The sequence below is a fragment of the Dreissena polymorpha genome, chromosome 1, assembly GCF_020536995.1.
Source record: "Dreissena polymorpha isolate Duluth1 chromosome 1, UMN_Dpol_1.0, whole genome shotgun sequence".
Taxonomy (NCBI): Eukaryota; Metazoa; Mollusca; class Bivalvia; order Myida; family Dreissenidae; genus Dreissena; species Dreissena polymorpha.
Window position 1 is genome coordinate 9,463,401 of NC_068355.1, and position 23,098 is coordinate 9,486,498.

The 23,098-nt window shown below is 35.8% G+C and overlaps 2 protein-coding genes across 3 annotated transcripts in view; one reads left to right on the forward strand and one right to left on the reverse strand.

Annotated features, from left to right (window-relative positions):
• Positions 1–74: 74 nt before the first annotated feature.
• Positions 75–23,098, forward strand: part of LOC127870555 (lipase maturation factor 2-like) — an 80,473-nt gene continuing 57,449 nt past the window's right edge. The window contains exons 1-6 of one of the 2 annotated variants that reach the window (XM_052413105.1): positions 75–218; positions 10,590–10,640; positions 12,163–12,365; positions 12,789–12,817; positions 16,958–17,166; positions 20,127–20,305. In XM_052413105.1, the coding sequence (XP_052269065.1) occupies positions 119–218; positions 10,590–10,640; positions 12,163–12,365; positions 12,789–12,817; positions 16,958–17,166; positions 20,127–20,305 (771 nt within the window). In that variant the 5' untranslated portion in view covers positions 75–118. The remainder of the gene's footprint in view (positions 219–10,589; positions 10,641–12,162; positions 12,366–12,788; positions 12,818–16,957; positions 17,167–20,126; positions 20,306–23,098) is intronic. The other variant, XM_052413106.1, reaches the window with a different exon arrangement.
• Positions 5,971–9,402, reverse strand: LOC127870758 (uncharacterized). Its single transcript, XM_052413231.1, has 4 exons — positions 9,108–9,402; positions 8,454–8,687; positions 8,027–8,168; positions 5,971–6,906 (listed from the first exon to the last, which is right to left on the reverse strand). Exons 1-4 carry the CDS (start codon positions 9,167–9,169, stop codon positions 6,532–6,534), a joined length of 813 nt encoding a protein of 270 aa, XP_052269191.1. The 5' UTR covers positions 9,170–9,402; the 3' UTR covers positions 5,971–6,531.

Sequence of the window (23,098 nt, forward strand, 5' to 3'; positions counted from 1 at the left end):
GCACAAAACGGTGTGTCAATGAATTTTTATTCGTCGATAAAGTCCGCGCAAAATTGGCAACAATATAGATCTATTTACGACTTGAAAAATTAGATCGGCATTAAATTTTTCCGCCAAGATGTCATCTAAGAGCATAAGACACACAAGAGATCTGTTTCTGTTTTCCATTTCTCTAATTTATTTAGCGGCATTTGCATCCCTTTACGTGCAAATCCCAGGTATTTCTATTATAATACGTTTTCGCGACACGTCAAGACGGCTTAAAATAATTAAATTTTACCAATGAACATGAGTTGGAACACAAATATTAAACGCTGGCATTGCAAAAAAAAAATGTTTATATGTGTCATAATCACATGTTTCATGTGCCAGATGCAGGCTTCCTGAAAAGTCCCAAACAGTGCCTGTCAAGCGGACAGGCTGATGGAAAAGTACAAATGTAAGCCTGTCCGGACAAAAATTCACCTGACCGAACAGCGTGAGTTTATAACTGAAGAATTTAGTAAAGTTTAACTCATATTTATTGCAATGTGCAGCCTTTGTATAAGTATTGGACAACTAAAAGTAATTGATTTTGGAACATATAACATCAAATCATGATGTGTTCTTATGCAAATGTAACACACTTTAATTTTTAAATATGGGATTCATTTAATATAATATGTAATTATGTAGTCAACTTGTACAAAATATACTCTTATATATTCTCCATACAATATCAATCTTTTACAAAACTATCTGTTTTATATTATCAAAAATAAAATGATAATGGCATTATGCGATATAACACTGATATAAGCACATTTCCGTGTTATTTCATGCGTTCCAACTATACATAAAGCAAAACATTGCTTATATATGATGATGACAACTTCAAATTTGACAATTTTGATCATTTGTATATGCATTTATTTTATGCGTAGTTTTTCGTTACAACCTTTGTAATTGGATAGATGGTTATATGTCGGAACAATGAAATTGACGTTTTCAAAAAACAACAACAAAGGGAGAGTACTCTTAAGAACTAGTAACGCGTTAGTGTTCTTAATGACAAAAAGGCTCGAAATTCACGATAAGAGTGATTCCAATTGGGTGTAATCGTTCTTTTGGCAACTTTTAGACTTTTCGGTATTTAGTCATATTTTGTTTGGCCTGTCACAAGGACCGGCAATATTAGAAACTTCGCCAAACGGTAAAAAATTTTGCCGGACAAGACCGGCGGTCAGGCCTTTTCAGGAAGCCTGCAGATGCAAATGGCATCAAAGCTGTTATACACATATTCAAGTATTTTCTGTAGGATTGCGCGGACAGGGAGCAGGCTTTTTTGGCACCAACTTGACCAAGCTTTATCGGCCCAGTCTGAAAATTCACGCCAAATATACATACATGGTTTTCTTTCAAAATGTGTGTGTGTGCGTTATGATTATCTATAGAATGTATTGTTAAAACGTGCATTGTTAGGCCTCATTTTGACGACAACGACATACCTGAAGCAAAGGACAAAAGAAACATTTTTTAAATGGAATTACCAATAACGTTAATAAAGATAATATAATACTGTATTAAACAATATCCCATATTTATAAAGAGTATCGACCAACATATTTACAACGGTTTATTCAAATTATGAATTGGGCCGAAAAAGCCTTGTACTTGGGCCAAATGAGCCTGATATTGGGGCAAAATAAGCCTGAAAAAAAACGGGGCCGAAAAAGCTTGGTGCAGAAAGAGCCGACACCTGCGCAGACAAACTCCTTCAGCTTTTTCAGCCCTGATTTTTTCAGGCTCATATGGCACCAATTTCAGGCTCATTCGGCCCAAGTAACACTGTCCAGGCTTTTTCGGCCCCATTTATAATTTCAATCAATAGTTATAAATATGTTGGTCAATACTCATAATAACAATTGGGTATTGTTTACTACAGTATGATATTATCTTTATTGTCCCCTACCGGTTAAACCGGAGGGGACTTATGGTTTGCGCTCTGTCTGTCCGTCAGTCTGTCCGTCACACTTTTTTGGATCCTGCATTAACTTTAAAAGTTCTTCATGTTTTTTCATGAAACTTAAAACATGGATAGATGGCAATATGGTGATTATGCACGTCATTTCATTTTGTTCCTACGTCAATAATTATGGTTGCTATGGCAACAAATAAAAAAATTAAAAAATTCTGACAGTGGTGGAGTTTCATCGGTAGGTGACCATATAGCTTGGCAATCTCTTGTTAAAGCTAATTCCATTTAAAAAAAGTTTCTTTTATCTTTTGCTTCAGGTATGTCATCGTATAAATGAGGCATTACACTGCTAGAGACGGCTTTAAAATAAAACAAACTACATGTTCTAAGTTATTTCAATTACATACATTTGGATAACTGTAAAGTGATAACAATAAGGAATACACACATCTTAACAATACAATACAGTGTTGTAAAACACCCACAACCATATATGTATACTTGGCTTACAGTTCTTTCACACACACAAACATCATACTAAATGGTAAACAATTTATTTTGCATTATTTTATTAATAATTTTAATGGCATTTTCACTATTGTTTCATATAGAAAGAATAAAACAGAAAACAAGTTCCAGTGCTCCAGCTAGGATTTGAAAAGGGCAGGGGGCTTTTTTTGTCAAAAGGGCACTTTCGACGCGCAGTATTTTGTCAAAAGGGCACTTTCGAGCGTGCAGTCATTTCAGGAATGCTTCCTGTTGCATGTTAATTTATGTTATTAATATTTGTTAGAATATATTATTCCTATTATTACTCAACCATTATTAAACCATTCAAATATAATGTATACAATGAGGAATAAATTAAATACACTGTAATAAGATATTTATTAATTATCATAATTATTATGTAAAAAAAAAAATTGTAAAAAAAGCATTTTTTTTTTAAGGGCAGTGGGGGCCCTAGGAAGGGTAGGGCGGAGGTTCGGAAGGGCAGGGCGGGCGCCCTTCAATTTAGGCCTAGCTGGAGCACTGTAGCAACTGAGCACATCACAAAAATATATATACATAAGCACGGATCATATTTTTTCGGTTTTGTTGGTCCTAGACCGATTGGGGTCATGAAAGGTGTGACAAACCAATTGCTGCAGTCTCTAGAGCGTTCAGGGCCGGTTTATTGCAAGTCAAACCAAGAATAAAAAACTTTTGAACAGCAGATTAAAGACACATCCAAAATTAATGAGTGTGGTTGAAAATTGTGCAAACTGTTAAAATCACAATACAATTTTAGACTTAAAGCCTGTGATGTACATATAAATCGATCGATTATCAGTGTCAGTGTGTGTCTATTGATAGTTATCAGTGTAATAGCGGTCTCTTTGTTTTGTCTGCTACGGTGACTGCGCGCCCTGGTTTATTATCGGTGTCTGATGTTAATTGACGTGCATGTCCTAAATTTTTATTTATGTATTAAGCACACGATTACTATTGCGTTGTTTCGTTATATTTTATAAATGTATTGATATCACTGTGAACTGTAATAAATTTCATAATATCTCAGATGAAAGTAAAAACAGATTATTTGGTTGTGTAATTGTCAGTAGCCAACCTCCACACAGACATTTTTTTGGTTCCGTGCATGTTTGTAAGCTATTATCGAGTCAACAACGATTTAAAACATCGGTAACGACTTACACAGATAAATAATAGTTGACAACGATGAAAAAAAAAAGTCTGATGAAAACAGCACACGAAACAACAATGAAATAGCAAATGATAAAATCAATGGAGAAAACTCGTATGTTAAGTTAAAAAAAAATGCCTAAGGGAATTTAACTTGTACGTTTATTAAGTGTCATCATCATATATATTATAACGTAATTTTTCATGAATTTTTCCCCATTTAAATCCAGACCGCTTGAAGTTGCGGGAAAATATGATCCCTGTACATAAGCGATCGGAAATGCCTTAACGTGTTTGCAAGTATCGTCATAAAATAACATAAAATATAAGGGAATCTGTATATTATTCATTTGTGAAACTGATGAACAAAACTCTTATTTTTTCATAAGCAATTCTCCATTAATTTCCATAAGTAATCAAAGTAACACATTTAGTACAGCATACACTTGTTCCTGTTGTGATACACATCTTTAATGCATTAAGCAGAAGGTGTTTTACTCTTTCGCAGTCATTCATTATCAAGTGAAGCCATTGTCTATCACCGGCACCTATTCCAGGTTTTATTACCTTTATTAGGTTGTTAAATATATGTGTGATGTGTCACTGAATGAACGAATATAGGTAGATTTAAGATTAGAAATAAAAACTTATCTTGAATGAAAAAAAAAATTAGGGGCAAATCTGAGTGTCTGCTTACAAAAAATAGATATTTAAAATGTGCATATTATAGCCTTGTCATCGACTTAACTGTTATTATATTTTCAAGCTTATATAATATATTATGAAAATAAATTGACTTTCAAAAATCTTAGCTAGTCATTATATTCAGCATAGTTTGCATACACAATTGACCAGTCGCCAACTCTGCCCACATTTTGTCGATCAGCCAATCAGATAGCGAGTTTTCACACCCTCCTCAGCAACGCTTATATGGCTGCCATATTGTCCGACAAACAAACGGGTAATAACTGTGTCGTACATTATGAATAAGGAAGAAATTTGAATGTTTTTATTCGTTCAAAACGGTAAAACACTGTCAATGGGGACTTTGCAACTCGGACATCGATATCCAGATCGTTTGGTTGAAGGAGTAAAGTTTATCCCTTTTCCAAAACCTAAAAGAAGCCTCGAAAAATGCAAAAAGTGGATAAAGCTTTGCGGTCGCCCCCATGACTAGCTGAATGTTGAAGCTGTAGACGGGAATCGTCACATGTTCGTGTGTTCAAAGGTACGGAAAATGGTGTGAACAGATCATATTTGAAAGACGATTGTAATTTTATTTTTAGATCTGGAGATACCAACTGCTTAAATAAACACCCTATCCAATGCTAAATTCAGCATACCGTGCCGATCTTTTCCATATTTGGATAGATGTAAACATGACCTTCTGTAAGACACTGATTTTTGAATGCGTTTACACAGATTAATCAAGTCAAACATTTTCATTCTAGGATAATGCTATATCTTTTAGTGTATTTGTTTCATTGTGGCATGCAAGGTACTTGTAAAGGTATTTAAACTAAATACTAAAAGTTCATATCACATACACCAGCATGCGTCAAAGAATTTTACTTTAAAGTATATTATGAAGAATACACATTCATTCATTCATGTATGTTAATTGTTGTTTTAGTCTTAATTCTCTTCGTATTCTGTAATCTTAATTCTCTTCGTATTGTGTAATTTTTGTTAACTGATTAAATATTTTTATACACTGTATCTAGCATTTCCCTGAGGGCTACCCAACAGATGCATATCCCGTTCCAATTTCTGCCACCGATGCCATAAAATGTACACCGGCCAGAGGGGCACCAAAGAGGCGAACAGACGTCTTCCACAAACGAAGGAAAATACTACAAGAATCATGATAGACCACTAGAACACAAACAAGCCTTTAATAACTTTTATTCCATCATTGAAAGTGTTTATGCTCATGAACTATATGAACTATTTAACATCAAGAGAACATGTATCAGTGATAACAAGAAAATAAATATTTCAATTATAAATGGATAAATATTAAAAATATATTTAATTATAAATATATATGAGTCGCGTTCTGAGTTCGCACAGGCTAATCTGGGACGACACTTTACGCATAAACTGGATTTTTGCTAAGAAGAGACTTTCTTTAAACAGAAAATATCGTAAAAGCAGAAAGTGTCATCCCTGATTAGACTGTGCGGACTGCACAGGCTAATCTGGGACAACACTTAACGCACATGCATTATGCCCAGTTTTCTCAGAACGCTATGCACATATACATACATATATATATATATATATATATATATATATATATATATATATATATATATATATATATATATATATATATATATATATATATCTTTCTGTTTCAGTACAGTCAACGAAAACTCGCAACAAACAGAACCCTTAAAACCACCTGGAGAATATTTGCCTGACACAGTTTCATCTGTCAACAACACAGCCGACAGTTGTGACAGCCCTATCAATGGAGGTTAGTTTACTTTTCGCAAACAAATCCATCAAACACATTCACCATTTTAGTTAATATTTGCTCCATGGTGTATTGGTCAGGCTCAATCCTTTCTTTGAATAAGTCTTGTCTGGTAAACAGAACAAAATCACAAAACTTAGCACCAGTCACTAACAGCTGTCCCTGAACTTGGTACCAGTACATGTGCTCACGCTTCATTTGCACTTTATCCTGTATTTGTTCGATGCAAATGTTCTTCTTCATAGCTTCGTCTGCAAGTGCCTCTTTTACAGTTCTGTCTCTCATAATGAATGGACATTTGACCTCTATTATTCCTGTGCAGAAAGGGTCACACACCTTACCGTCTGGTGAAGCACCAAGAAAAGGAAATTGGGGGTTCACCACAAATCCACATCCGTGCACATGGTTGCTAGTTTTTTTTTCTATACATGTTAATGGCTACTTTTTCATTTGCTGACCCATAGCTAGTTGCACTTGAATTAAATGACTTTATTTTCAAAACACTGTCAACAAATTTCTTATTGAGTGGGGTTTTCCTAAGCATAAATCTCCCAAAATTGGATGCTGTGATACGCTTCGACCTTTCTTTTGTCCACAACGGGCTGTTTGCTTGTTCCCTGTTATTTGCCTCAAGTTTTCTAGCATCCTCCAATGATAGTTGGACTGCGGCTGTCTTGGCACTATCCATGTGTGTGACATTAGAAATATTAGGAGGATATGGGAAGTCAAGGTCTCCACAGCTAATGCCTTTCCCAGCTGGGCTGACTTCTTCCAAGAGCGGTAGCTGTAACAAAACAATGTTAATTTTAGGTCATTTTGCATTTCAGGAATCTCGCAAATGGATGTCTTGGCCTTAGCAGCTGAAAACAAACGCCTTCAACAGCAACTTGCCCAACAAATCTTGGAGAATGAAAATTTGAGAAGAAAATGTGTAGTTTTCCAAGAGAAAAGTTCAAAACCAGTGCAACCAACCGTGAGACCATACACTGTTGAGTTTGTAAGAGACAGTCATGTGAAAAACAACTTTAAATTTTACACAGGTTTTGATTTTGAACGTTTTATGTGGATTTTTAATATGTTGGTGCCAAACAAACACGAGTGCCCATTACAATTTCCAAAAACTATTTCACGTATCAGAAATATGCCTCTAGAAGATCAGCTACTGTGCGTTCTAATAAAACTAAGATTGAATCTAGACTTTACACACATTGCGAACATGTTCAATCTTTCACCCCAAGATGCTGGGGCCATGTTTAAAGCTTGGATAAACTACATGTATTATAGGCTTGGATCCGTGCCAATATGGCCCCACAGAGATGTCTTGAAACACAACATGCCACCAAAGTTTGCAGAAGACTTTCCAGACACATTTCTGATTTTAGATGGAACTAATTAAAAATTGAAAGGCCAAGCTCATTGAGATCTCAGAGTCAGTGTTATTCAGATTATAAAAGTGCTACAACATTGAAAGGTTTGGTTGGAGTTGATCCTAGAGGATCATTCATTTTCATATCAATGCTTTTCTCCGGATCAGTCTCAGACAAAGAAATTACCTCAAGCAGTGGACTTTTGACAGTCTTACAGCAAATGATAGATGCTGGCTATTTGAAACAAGGAGACAGTGTTATGGTTGATAAAGGTTTTTTGATCCATGATGAAATTGAAAAACTTGGCCTGAAGCTATTGATTCCACCATTTGCTTCAAGTACCAATCAGATGTCTGCTGGAGAAGTTACACTTACAAGAAAAATAGCAAAGCATCGTGTACATGTTGAGCGAGCTATATCGTGTGCGAAAAAGTTTAAAATTGTTGACCACCGAATTGACATTAGCCTGTTCCCTTCAATAAATCAAATTTGGTTTTGCTGCTGTTTTTTGACCAATTTCATGCGTTTTGTCATAACCTGGTATGACAGAGCACTGCCAAGGTACTGGCTTCCAAAGTCAGTATCAACTGTGTGCCCTGGCATGTGAGCCAAGTAGGACAGTGGACATCCAGTCAGGGACTGCAAGGTCTTGATGTCTGACTGTAGTAGTTGTATTTTCCTGCAACAGTTTTGTTGTTGTGAGCATATTGTATGAGTAAATTATTTGCATGAAACATAAATGTACAAATTTATTGATATATGACATGAAATTTATTACATACATGTATAATAAATTGTTGCATTCACTAAGTGGAATTAAGTAAATTGGTACTGAATAGCATTAAGTTGTTTTATTATACAGCATGTGTACAATAAAATGTCATTTTTTTAAATGATGTTAAAGAAACATCATTTAAGAAAAGTTTGCAAAATTGTTTATTGATGATTATATAGATCTTCAAACCTTGTGTCCTCGAAATCTGCAGTAATTGGTCTCTTTTTCCGACTGGTGTTGCCGGGCTTAGATATAACCATTGTGCTGAGTGGCTCGCCTTTTATGCGCACGCCCCTGGGTCTGTCCCACTGCTGAGGCAGCGAAGTGCAGGCGGGCTGAAGAGGTATCTCTTTAAGATCATTCAGGATCCAGTCGGTTATTTTAAGGATCACTGCCAGTACATGGGCACATTCACCAGAGGCCCTGTTAAAATAAAACTATAATTAATTAAGAAGGTTCCGATAAACATATGTTGGCGATCAAACTTAAACTAGAAAATAAAGATTTAAAAGTGAGGATATACAGTATGCAAGTAATTTTCACAGGTGGAAGTAATGTACCCTGGATAATATATGGGCCCAGGAGCCCCAATATATTCAAATAAATATATACAATAATATTTAATGAGAGAAAGTGACAAAGATCCGTGAAAACAAACATCCCCACCCTCTGATTTTGGAATCATATCAAGGTCATTATCTAGAATTTATCATTCATAGACCTGTCATTCTAGATAATGACCTTGTTATGATTCCAATGGGTATTGTGTGCGGTTGCTGCTGGTTTAATCTAATTTATAATAAATACATTTAATAATTTAAAACTAGCACTAATTATAATTACCCTGCTTTGCATGAGCAAATTGCGTCCAACACGCATGATCTTCCGATCGACATGTTAACCATGTGCCCATCGTCATTTTTCCGCTGGCTACGAAATACAACGGATTTTACATCTATTTCCCCATCTCTGCCATGAAACTACTGCCATTTGCTGATATATGATTCATTGGCAAACTTCCTGGCCTGAATCCGCTGCCGCAAGCATGGTTTGTAAGGGAGAAAATACTCTCCAAAATCGCTCGGTACATCTTTCAAACTCGCTGCATCCGCCATCTTGAGAATCTGCTTGTCGGAGTTTCCCAATCACTATACCACGTAACTGTGTGGGCGGAGCGATCGATCATTTGGCGACTGGTCAATTAGCTGTATTGCATGTTTGATGCTGCCATCTGTCACAGAAGTCACACATGCGTGCGTCCTCCATCACAAATTCTCAATCACAAGCACTTACAATGGAACTGTTTTTTGTTTATTTATTTACGATTAACATAGATAAACATCCGATATCAGAGCACGATAAAAGAACTAGTAACCCAAGTACAACAGAGATAGCAAAATGATTAATTACACCATCGAACACAATGCTTACACTTTTTATCTATTGTGAAATAATTGCGTTAAAAACTGTGAAACAACCGACATAACAAAAATAGCTTGAACATATCAAACAAATACTCATCATTTACACCTTTAATCAAAATCAATATTTAACAAACGACAATCGATTAAAAAAAAATGACACAATTACACAATAACATAAATTGGTAACAGTTTGTAAACGATTATGCTGTTTAATTAATTTTCTTTAATTTATCATAGTCAAAAGCAATTTTTAACAGAACAGAAAATAAATTAACATCAACCAAGTCCTCATCATTAACCATTAACTTTTTAAATCATTTAAAAAGTCTATACCCGCTGTAATCAATTAAGTTTTAAGGAAAAAGTGTAATAAAATATAGGGAAGTATAAGCCAGGTCCATTTGGGGCGGAATAAGCTAGGTGCCGAGTTAGCCTGAATTTTTTGTCTAGGCCAAAAAAGATTGGGGCCAAAATAGGTTGCTACCCTGGACCCTTATCTACATTCTGAGGTTGCTACCCTGGACCCTTATCTACATTGTAAAGCAGCATCAGTACTTAGAGGCTTGTCAATGCTCTAGGTAGGATGGCAGCATTTTTGGGTTGAGTTTACCTGCATGCTCAAGTTGTGTTTCCGTCCATTATTTTTTGGACAAAGTTACGGGTTTTGGACTTTACCATTTTCTCTAAAATAAAACTTTTCCAGAATTTTTGCAAAATCCCTTCAGACATTTTCCGCATTTTTGGTGTGTGAGACCACCTGAATAACATTAAAATCAAGGTAACGATTTTTTATTTTATGTGTATGGAGTTTTTGACAAAAGTGGAAGGAGAAGGCATCTGTGCTGTGTGGACATATTATTACCTTGTTCTTTTTAATTATCTTGTTCTTTCTTTTTACCAGGTCTATATGGGGACAATGGAATTTTGCCAGCAAAACTTGTTGTGAAGTCAGGTTAGTATTCTTGTCTACATCTTATAAGTGTAAAATATAGCGGAAGCCTAATAAAAAGAAACACAGCATGATCACTTAAATGGGCCTTTTCACTGATTTCTGCATGTATTGAAGTTTGTCATGAAATGCTTTATATTGATAAATATAAACATTGAATCTAAAAAGCTCCAGTAAAAAAAAAACAAGAATAAAATTAAAGAAGAGAAAAAAAAAGTAACCCTACACTCAGAACCACTGACCCCTGGAGTAAAAGTCTATTGCTTAGACCATTCGGCCATGCAATTAGAAATATATTTAATACTTTATATAAACAATCCTCGTAGTATCACAAAATATCAGGTCAACAACAGATCTCTACAAGTTCCCATTCAATTGTTTCACGTTGCAATACTTTTTTTTATTTTGTCAATTTACCAAAATGTGAAAAAAGGCCCCTTTGAGAACAGAAAACATGCTATTATTCCAGAATGTCATTTTTTTCTGTCATCATCTTCATGTCAGTTGAATGTTATGAATTATTTATTTTCAATTTTGCACATTATAGTTATAATATTTAGAGTATATGTTTGTTACAAATCAAATGTTTATCATTGTATATTTACCTTAATTGAGTCACTCAACAGCATTCTACACCAATAAATTATGTCTATTTTGATCAAATTTGTCTTCTTGAAAATCTAAAAAATATCCCAGCATTGACCATTCTTGAATTAAGTCCAAACTTATGAAATTATTTGAACAATTGGATATTAAGAATCTAAAGATCATTTTTATGTCCCCCACTATAGTAGTGGGGGACATATTGTTTTTGCCCTGTCTGTTGGTCTGTCTGTCTGTTTGCGCCAACTTTATTATTTTGCAATAACTTTTGCTATATTGAAGATAGCAACTTCATATTTGGCATGCATGTGTATCTCATGAAGCTGCACATTTTGAGTGGTGAAAGGTCAAGGTCAAGGTCATCCTTCAAGGTCAGAGGTCAAATATATGTGGCCAAAATCGCTCATTTTATGAATACTTTTGCAATATTGAAGATAGCAACTTGATATTTGGCATGCATCTGTATCTCATGGAGCTGCACATTTTGAGTGGTGAAAGGTCAAGGTCAAGGTCATCCTTCAAGGTCAGATGTCAATTATATGTGGCCAAAATCGCTCATTTTATGAATACTTTTGCAATATTGAAGATAGCAACTTGATATTTGGCATGCATGTGCATCTCATGGAGCTGCTCATTTTGTGTGGTGAAAGGTCAAGGTCATCCTTCAAGGTCAGAGGTCAAATATATGTGGCCCAAATCGCTTATTTTATGAATACTTTTGCAATATTGAAGATAGCAACTTGATATTTGGCATGCATGTGTATCTCATGGAGCTGCACATTTTGAGTGGTGAAAGGTCAAGGTCATCCTTCACAAGGACAAGGTCATCCTACAATGTCAAACATCATATAGGGGGACATTGTGTTTCACAAACACATCTTGTTATTATTATTATTTTTCTTACAAGTGTTCTGTTTTCTAGAAGCAAGCAGTTGGGATGAGCTACTCCAGGGCATTCCCACGCTACTTAAGCTAACCCCAAAACTCAGACTCACAGTCCAGCAGGGAATGGACCTGCTGTGCTTCTGTGGCCTGGGCCTGTCTTTCCTGTGTGTCATATTTGCACAGATGAGGGACACTGTGTCGTTTATTCTCCTGTGGATGCTGTACTTTTCACTGTACCAGGTATTGGAATGCTGTTGCAAAAAGCAATATAAATTATTATTATATGAACCAATGAGACCCTAAATTGTAATATTCGGTATGTACAGTAATTGGTAAGCATTGTAAATTTGTAGTTGGATTTGAGAATGCAACCTATTCCAACAAAGGTTTGAAAGCATTTCTTATCCAAGACTTAACCCTTTGCATGCTGGGAAATTTGTAGTCTGCTAAAATGTTGTCTGCTGAATTTCTAAAATTAGCATTTTCTTCGATTTTTTTCAAAAAATACTATTAGAATAGCAAACAGTTTGGATCAAGATGTTCTGTGGCATCTCATCTGGATCCAAACTGTTTGCAAATGCCTTCAAAATTCGGTTCCAGCACTGAAATGGTTAAACACTTGTGTAGAAAATACTGCAATATATCTGCATCTTTCGGTTTCAGGTAGGGCAGACCTTCCTCTGGTTTCAGTGGTAAGTGTTCTTCTTTACCCATGATTTCTTGTATACCTGGTGATGTATTTGCACATTTCCCAATGAATTGTTCTTAATATAAACATTTATGAACATGGTAAGCAAAAACCCAACTTTTAGACAGCCAGATTTAAATACCAACCCACATATGCTTATACTTTTTAGCTCACCTGAACACAACGTGCTCATGGTGAGCTTTTGTGATTGCCTTTTGTCGGTCATGTGTTGTGGGGCATCAACATTGTGCCTTGTGAACACTCTAGAGGCCACATTTATTGTCCGATCGTCATAAAACTTGGTCAGAATATTTGTCTCATTGATACCTCAACTGAGTTCGAAACTGGGTCATGTTGGGTCGAAAATCAGGTCACTAGGTCAAAAAAAAGAAAAACCTTGTGAACACTGTAGAAGTCACATTTGATGCCCAATCTTCATGTAACTTTGTCAAAATGTTTGTCTAAATGATATGTTGGTTGTGTTCAAAAATGGTTCTGGTCCTTTGAAAAACATGGTGGCCAGGGGGCGGGGCAGTATTCCTTATATGGCTATAGAGAAACCTTGTGAACACTCTAGAAGTCAAAACTTTGCCCAATCATCATGAAACAGTTGAGTTCAAAAATGGTTCGGATCGGTAAAAAAAGATGGCCGCCAGGGGGGGGGGGGTCATTTTCCTTATATTTATATAGTAAAACAAGCTTGTGAACACTCTAGAAGTCACATTTTTTTGCCTAATCATCATGAACAAAATTCTAAACAATCATTTTATAGATATCTCAGACGAGTTCAAAAATGGTCATGATGGGTTGAAAAACATGTCCGCCAGGGGGTGGGGCAGTTTTCTCTATATGTATATAGTGAAAACATGTGAAAAGTCTAGAAGACACATTTTTTGCCCAATCTTCATGAAATTTGGTCAGAACATTTGTTTTCTGGAAACGACAGTTGAGTTCAAAAATGGTTTCGATCATTTAAAAAAACATGGCCGCCAGGGGAGGTCTTTTTCCTTATTACCCCCGCCGAAAAAAAATTCAAAGGGGATATAGTAATTGTCCATCTGTCCGTCTGTCCGTCCGTCTGTCTGTGCGTCCGAAACTTTGTCCGGAGCATAATCTATTCAATGGATTTACTTAAAACTTAGAATATAAACAGATGGCAACTAGGAGAAGTGCAGTGACCAAGAATCATAACTCTATCTACCTTAGTTTTTGAATTATCTCCCCTTTTATATAACTAAAGTAAATTTTTGTCCGGAGCATAACTCTAAATCTACTAAAGGGATTTACTTGAAATTTGAAATATAAACAGATGAAAACTAGGAGAAGTGCAGTGACCAAAAACCATAACTCTATCTACCTAAGTTTTTGAATTATCTCCCCTTTTATATAATTTTAAAGTAAATTTTTTGTCGGGAGCATAACTCTAAATCTACTGAAGGGATTTACTTGAAACTTTGAATTTAAACAGATGGCAAGTAGGAGAAGTGCAGTGACTAAGAACCATAACGCTATCTACCTGAGTTTTTGAATTATCTCCCCTTTTATATAATTTCAAAGTAAATTTTTGTCCGGAGCATAACTCAAAATCAACTAAAGGGATTTACTTGAAACAAGTAATATAAACAGATGACAAGTATGAGAAGTGCAGTGACTAAGAACCATAACTCTATCTACCTTAGTTTTTATGCTCCCCCCAAATTTATTTTGGGGGGAGCATATAGTCGCCGCTTCGTCTGTCCGTCCGTGTGTCTGTCAGTGTGTCCGTCCGTGCACAATTCTTGTCAGGGCTATTTTTCAGCAACTAATGACCAGAATTCAATGAAACTTAATGGGAAGCTTCACTACCAAGAGGAGATGTGCATATTATCAGCGGGTTCTGGTCGGATGATTTTTCACAGAGTTATGGCCCTTTAAAATTTTCTATAAAAAAATTATTGTCCCCCCAACTACTGTGCCCTCAAGACGTTTCCTTTTATCTGAATATATATTGAAATATTGTGACAAAAAATACCTTTGGGGAGCATCACCGGTCTCCGACGGTTTCTTGTTGAATGATCTCCCTTTATTTAATTTCAAGGTAAATTTTGTCCGGAGCATAACTCTAAATCTACTGACGGGATTTACTTGAAACTTGAAATATAAACAGATGGCAAGTAGAAGTGCAGTGACTAAGAACCATAACATTATCTACCTGAGTTTTTGAATTATATCCCTTTATAATTACAAAGTAAATTTTTGTCCGGAGCATAACTCTAAATGTACTGAAGGGATTTACTTGAAACAAGAAATATAAACAGATGGCAACTAGGAGAATTGCAGTCACCATGAACCATAACTCTTTCAGCCATAGTTTTTGAATTATCTCCCTGTATTTGTTTTACAAATATTATTCTACTCTCTAAAACAAATGTTTTCATACAAGCAAACACATTTCGGCGGGGATTTGGCACTACTGTGACAAGCTCTTGTATTTATATAGTAAAAAAGCTTGTGAACACTCTTGTTTCCTGATTTTTTGGCAGTTTTGTCTGAGCTTTTCTCTTCGTTCCTGCTGGTTTACCTCTTCCAGACATTTTGTGATGCTTTTGTTATATAAATAAAAAATATCTCTGCAGATTATTTTATTTAGATTTTTTCTGTAGGTTTAAGCCTTGGAATCCAATGCCAGAAAGGAAGTGATCTCAGAACTTTCTATTTATAGTATGGGCAGTAACTCTTACTCAGGAATTCGAGAGAACTCTGTATTCATCAACATACTAGTATGCTCAAGATACTCTCGCTTGAAGGGTCCACATTTCTGCTGAAATAAACTGGGTTATATTGTTTAATACAATAACCCACATTATCAAAGATTTGTGTTTTAAAACGGATTTATTGATTTTTTAATTGGAAATATAATTGCATGGTGAGTCTGAAAATAGTTCATTATTATTTATAAACAAGGCTCTCAGGGGGGTGGTAGTTTTTTATATGTCTTCAGTTGTTTATAGTGAAACATTGTGAATACTTTTAGTCACATTTTTAGTTCAATCTGAATGACACTTATCTTGATTTAGTTTACTCAATTAATTTTAATAATATCATCTTCAAACATGGTGACAATCTTTATGAGCATAATATTATTTGCTCATGGTGAACTTTTGTGATCACCTTTTGTCAATTGTCTGTCTTCCGTTGTGCGTCATGAATATTTGCCTTTTAACACTGTAGCGGCCACATTTATCGTACGATCTTCTTGATTCTGTGTCAGAAGATTTGTCCCAATGATATCTTGGAGTTCAAAAATGGTTCAGGTCTGTTGAAAAACATGGCAGCCAGGGGTCATTTGTTGTTCATTCTTCATGAAACTTGGATAGAACATTTGTTCAATTGATATCTTGGGCTGCATGAAACAGGTCATTTCTTTTTATCTCAGATGAGCGACTTTGGGCCTTTCAGGGGCCTTTCAGGCCGTCTTGTTTTATAGACCTGATTATGCTCCAATATATTCCAATATTCACAAACGCTGATGATAAGACCACCCCTCTATTCTGGCAACAAGCTAATTAAGTTAATCTGAACCCTTTTGACTTATGAAATTAAATAATTTATTAACAATATCTCTCCATGTAACCACTTAAATGTTTAACAACCCATGAATGAAATTTCAGGCACATCATTGTTCTTGCTTTAAATATTCCAAGCCTGACAAGATTTAAGTTTTCTTATCAGCTCTAATGTCACAGTTGCATAGTGGAAGCTCCCTAGGCAAAGAGGCCATGGCAAAGAGGAAGAGCATTAAGCTTTTGATGCTTTCAATTTATTCCCTTATTTAATAGTTATGCCCCCACATTGAATGATCGGGGATATATTGTTTTAGGCCTGTCTGTCTGCCTGTTATTCTGTCCCAAAACTTTAACCTTGGTTAAATATTTGCGATAACTTTTGAAATATTGAACATAGCAACTTGATATTTGGCATGCATGTGTATCTCATGGAGCATCACATTTTGAATGGTGAAAGGTCAAGGTCATCCTTCAAGGTCAAAGGTAAAATAAAAATAAAAGTGGCGCAATAGGGGGCATTGTGTTTCTGACAAGCACATCTCTTGTTAGTTTCAGTAATCAATAAAATTCTATATCCCATATGTTTCCTGTGATTCAAGGGACATCTTACTGCTGGAGGCAGGTTTTCTCACAATCCTGCTGGCCCCATTCAACCTGCAGATGCCAATCAAGCGTTTCAAGGTTGCGAAGCACCATCAGCACGACTCCATTATGCTTTGGCTTGTACGCTGGCTACTCTTCCGACTAATGTACATGTCTGGAGTTGTTAAGCTTACCAGTAGATGTCCAACATGGTGGGGACTTACAGGTAATTTTAGGTCTAATTATGTCTGGCTGAACCTTTGAAGTCCAACATGGTGGGGACTGACAGGTAGTTGAAGGTCTAATTATGTCTTGCTGAACCTTTGAAGTCCAACATGGTGGGGAGTGACAGGTAGTTGAAGGTCTAATTATGCCTTGCTGAACCTTTGAAGTCCAACATGGTGGGGACTGACAGGTAGTTGAAGGTCTTATTATGTCTTGCTGAACCTTTGAAGTCCAACATTGTGGGGATTGACAGGTAGTTGAAGGTCTTACTATGTCTTGCTGAACCTTTGAAGTCCAACATGTTGGGGACTGACAGGTAGTTGAAGGTCTAATTATGTCTTGCTGAACCTTTGAAGTCCAACATTGTCGGGATTGACAGGTAGTTGAAGGTCTTATTATGTCTTGCTGAACCTTTGAAGTCCAACATGGTGGGGACTGACAGGTAGTTGAAGGTGTAACAGTCCCTGACCTTTTTATAAAAACAAACGAAGTCGAGTATGCGGTATCGGTAACGTTATTGATTCATCCATACCATTAAAACCATTGCTACCGATCCTCTGCAAGAGAATATTTAACATAACTTTAAAATACAATCAAATTCTTCCAAATATAGAAACATTTTAAGCATGTCATTCTCATGAAATGAAATAATGAATCTAAATGGATAATACGATAATACGTTATATTAAAAAAACCAATGTGATATAAAGGAACTATAAATAACATCTTTTTACAACCTTATTATAATTATATTTAATACAAATTATTTACCGATTATTGGTTCCTCGTTTTTTAACAGGTAACTGTTTTACTTGTTTATGTTACAAATATATGACGTAGACAAAATAAAATGTTTAATATGACGTCGCGCCAAAATGGACGCGGGAAAATAAATGACGTTAACGTCTTTTAAGGTCTAATTATGTCCTGCTGAACCTTTGAAGTCCAACATGGTGGGGACTGACAGGTAGTTGAAGGTCTAATTATGTCTTGCTGAACCTTTGGAGTGCAACATGGTGGGGACTTACAGGTAGTTGAAGGTCTAATTATGTCTTGCTGAACCTTTGAAGTCCAACATGGTGTGGACTGACAGGTAGTTGAAGGTCTAATTATGTCTTGCTGAACCTTTGAAGTCCATCATGGTGGGGACTGACAGGTAGTTGAAGGTCTTATTATGTCTTGCTGAACCTTTGAAGTCCAACATGGTGGGGACTGACAGGTAGTTGAAGGTCTAATTATGCCTTGGTTAACCTTTGAAGTCCAACATGGTGGGGATTGACAGGTAGTTGAAGGTCTTATTATGTCTTGCTGAACCTTTGAAGTCCAACATGATGGAGATTGACAGGTAGTTGAAGGTCTAATTATGTCTTGCTGACCCTTTGAAGTCCAACATGGTGGGGATTGACAGGTAGTTGAAGGTCTTATTATGTCTTGCTGAACCTTTGAAGTCCGACATGGTGGGGACTTACAGGTAGTTGAAGGTCTTATTATGTCTTGCTAAACCTTTGAAGTCTAATATGGTGGGGACTGACAGGTAGTTGAAGGTCTAATTATGTCTTGCTGAACCTTTGAAGTCCAACATGGTGGGGATTGACAGGTAGTTGAAGGGCTTATTATGTCTTGCTTAACCTTTGAAGTCTAACATGGTGGGGATTGACAGGTAGTTGAAGGTCTTATTATGTCTTGCTGAACCTTTGAAGTCCAACATGGTGGGGATTGACAGGTAGTTGAAGGTCTAATTATGTCTTGCCGAACCTTTGAAGTCCAACATGGTGGGGACTTACAGGTAGTTGAAGGTCTAATTATGTCTTGCTGAACCTTTGAAGTCCAACATGGTGGGGATTGACAGGTAGTTGAAGGGCTTATTTTGTCTTGCTGAACCTTTGAAGTAAAGCAAAAACATTGATATTTGCTGGCATGAAATTCCATGGTTTAAAAAAAATACAGGCCTTTTCGTGGATATTTGTGGATGTCTCACTTTGAAAAAGAATGAAGAATTTGTGTTGGGAAATAGATTAAATAGATGATAGGGTTTGTAACATGTGTAGCTGATAAATTGAGGTGGGTTAGTCACTACATATGTCAATTTATTAGTCTATTTGTATGATTAAGCATTCAAATATGTTTTAGTTCTTTAATAAAAGCCAAGAAAATTAATCATGTAGTATCACATTGTCTTCAATCCACATACAAGCATAATACAAATAAGCTTGTGAATTCAATATAAAAAATGTGACCTCTGGTGCCCAGCCAGTTTTGTACCCAAGGCATTTTTTTGAACAAAATTAGTTGAGGACAACTAGATGATGTTACACACCAACTATTAAAGAACTGGTCCTTGCGGTTTTAGAAAACACGGATTTTGAAGTTATTTACTATATAAGTCTATATTAATCCTGGGACCCTGCTTTAACTCAAATTCCATTTAGAACAATTGGACCATGCTCTGTGAAAAGGGGGTTTAATGCATGTGCGTAAATTTTCATCCCAGATTAGCCTGTGCAGTCCGCACAGGCTGATCAGAGACCAGGCCGCACAGGCTGATCAGAGACGACAATTTAAGCTTAAACTGGATTTTTTTGCTTAGGAAAGACTTTTTGTAAACGAAAAATACCATAACGTGGAAAGTGTCATCCAATATTAGTCTGTGCAGACTGCACAGGCTTACCTGGGACAACACTTTACTCACATGCATCAAACCCCGTTTTCACAGAGCACGGCCCATTTGCTTTCCAAAAATAACTCATGCAAGTTTTCGCTTAAAACATGTGAGTGGCATATGCTGAGGTGTGAGTTTATTTTGTTTTGTCCTGAAAATAGACCTGTGAGTGTTATCCAGTTTAGTACACGATTTTGTCAGTGTAAGTAAAGTGAATTTCCACTGGAGGTTTTGTCCAACATTCTGTTTATACTTGTACAAGTTATTGTCTCAATGAAAAGAATGGAAATGCCCATTTTCAGCGCTGAACTGGCATTTTGAGTCGCAGTGCATACCAACTCCGTTAGCCTGGTACTTCCATCAACTCCCTGATTGGTTCCTTCGACTGAGCGTGGCCATTACATTCTTTATAGAGATTGCTGTGCCGTTCTTGTTCTTTGCTCCTGTTCGGTCTCTGCGATTGTTTGCTTTCTGGGCCCAGGTAGGTCAGATCGTAAAAGATATTTAAAGACTTAATAATACCAAATTATGTCAAACTATGTTAACACTAGTAAACTATTAAAAAGTTAAGAAACCTGTTTGCTTCAGCTTGTTAAATTTTAATTTTAATGTCCCCCACTATAGTAGTGGGGGACATATAGTTTTTGCCCTGTCTGTTGGTCTGTCTGTCTGTTTGCGCCAACTTTAACATTTTGCAATAACTTTTGCTATATTGAAGATAGCAACTTCATATTTGGCATGCATGTGTATCTTATGAAGCTGCACATTTTGAGTGGTGAAAGGTCAAGGTCAAGGTCATCCTTCAAGGTCAGAGGTCAAATATATATGGCCAAAATCGCTCATTTTATGATTACTTTTGCAATATTGAAGATAGCAACTTGATATTTGGCATGCATGTGTATCTCATGGAGCTGCACATTTTGAGTGGTGAAAGGTGAAGGTCAAGGTCATCCTTCAAGGTCAGAGGTCAAATATATGTGGCCCAAATCGCTTATTTTATGAATACTTTTGCAATATTGAAGATAGCAACTTGATATTTGGCATGCACATGCATCTCATGGAGCTGCACATTTTGAGTGGTGAAATGTCAAGGTCAAGGTCATCCTTCAAGGTCAGAGGTCAAATATATGTGGCCCAAATCGCTTATTTTATGAATACTTTTGCAATATTGAATATAGCAACTTGATATTTGGCATGCATGTGTATCTCATGGAGCTGCACATTTTGAGTGGTGAAAGGTCAAGGTCAAGGTCATCCTTCACAAGTTCAAGGTCATCCTTCAAAGTCAAACGTCATATAGGGGGACATTGTGTTTCACAAACGCATCTTGTTTACTTATATCCTTTTATTTTGCAATTAATTATTAGAAAAATATATATGCTGCAAAGTTAACAATTATATGTTATTTTTCTATGTTTGATTATTATGATATTTTTTGCATTCCTAGTGCTGTTAGGTCAGACTTTAAATTTGATAATGGCTATAGGTTACACAACATGTTTGTTTGTTTTCTGCTGAATCATTATACAGTCGAATCCCGATGACTCAAACTAGCGGGGGCCGACAACACAAGTTCGAGCCATCAGGTTTTCGAGCCAACCAATTTCTGATACACTTTTGTTTACTAACAATAATTTGCATAATAAGCATCTCCAGTTGAAGAGTATTCATACTGCCTAAACTCTGCTACTTCCAGTTGAAGAGTATTCATACTGCCTAAACTCTGCTACTTCCAGTTGAAGAGTATTCATACTGCCTAAACTCTGCTACTTTTTGCTTTGTTATTAATACAGACCAGATATTTACTTTATATTTTTATAAATCAATACATTTACACAATTACAACTACAATCAAACAATATCATAAAATAAATTATAACAGCGCGTTTTATGTAGCACATTTACAGAAACATGTAAAAACATCACTTACAAACAAAACATGCATAAGCACAATATTCATACGCAAATTTTTATCTTTTACTCAAATCAATCAACGATTAATTTGATGACATATTTGCAACCGGTTGGTATCAATAAGGGCGTGCCTTTAATCAAGCGCTTCTTATCCTTACGACTCTTGCATTATGCGTCTTAATAGAATTTGAGCCAAACAAACAAAAGAATGAGTGAAAACTGTGACCGGGACTGTGAAAACAGTTTGAACCATCCGATAATTCGAGTCTTGCAAATTCAAGCCATCGGACAGAAATTTATATGAATATATAGCCAAAAAAAAATCTTGCTTCAAGGAGAGTTCAAGCCAACCGGAAATTCAAGCCAAGCAAGTTCGAGCCATGGGGTTTCAACTGTAGGCTTCATTGACATTTTGTTATTTTTATGTTACTGATTTAAAATCAGTGTTTTGAACTAAGTATTTATACAATATTATGAATCCTGATCTGAAAGTAATCTATTGATATTTAAACATCATTTATAATTTTTGAGTTACAAATTTTACAAAACATTTGCCAGATCCACATGGGCGTGTTAGTTGAATATTTGAAATCTAAAATCATTGGGTACAAATAACGTACTGATTATTTCTATTTAATTGCAGTTTGGAAGCAGTTTTTGGCCATTTTCACATTTTGTTTGTTTGTTATTCAATCAGTCCTTGATTTCACTAATCATATTTGATAATTTCATGAATAACTGTATTTCATTGGGAGCTTCCATCCTTATGAACTCAGTTGGATATAAAAATTATTTAGTGGAAAAAACTTTATCATTTAGATACGTATTTTGACGCATTTCTAGTCCCTTATTAAGTTAAATTTAATTAAATCCTTTTTTACTGAATTAAAGTTTTAAAGGCTTCATTTCCAACCCTTAGTAACTGATGAGCAGCGAACAGCATATGCTTTCGCAGGCTTTTCTGGTTTTATACTGGTTGCAGAACCATTTCATGTTGCTTCTTATAGGGAAAAGGGATACAAAAATTATTGTTTCATGTGGCCAAGCCTACCTTATACATTTCCCTTCCCTAGAACCTTTGATGAATAGTTTCACATACTTTTTCTCATATAAGTGTCTAGTAAAATTACATGTTTAGTGTAATTATTATGAACTATCTGTGCTTTTATAGCCTCTATTTACAAAAATCTTTAAATGTATCACATATATACTTTAAAATAAGCATTCATTTGCAAATCTATAAGCCCTAACATTCCTGATTATGTTGGATACGTAACCAGAAACAAACGTTTTTAAGGTCTGAACAACCAGACTCATATTTGTGATGATGTATATGATAACAAGCTGTTGCTTGGGTTAA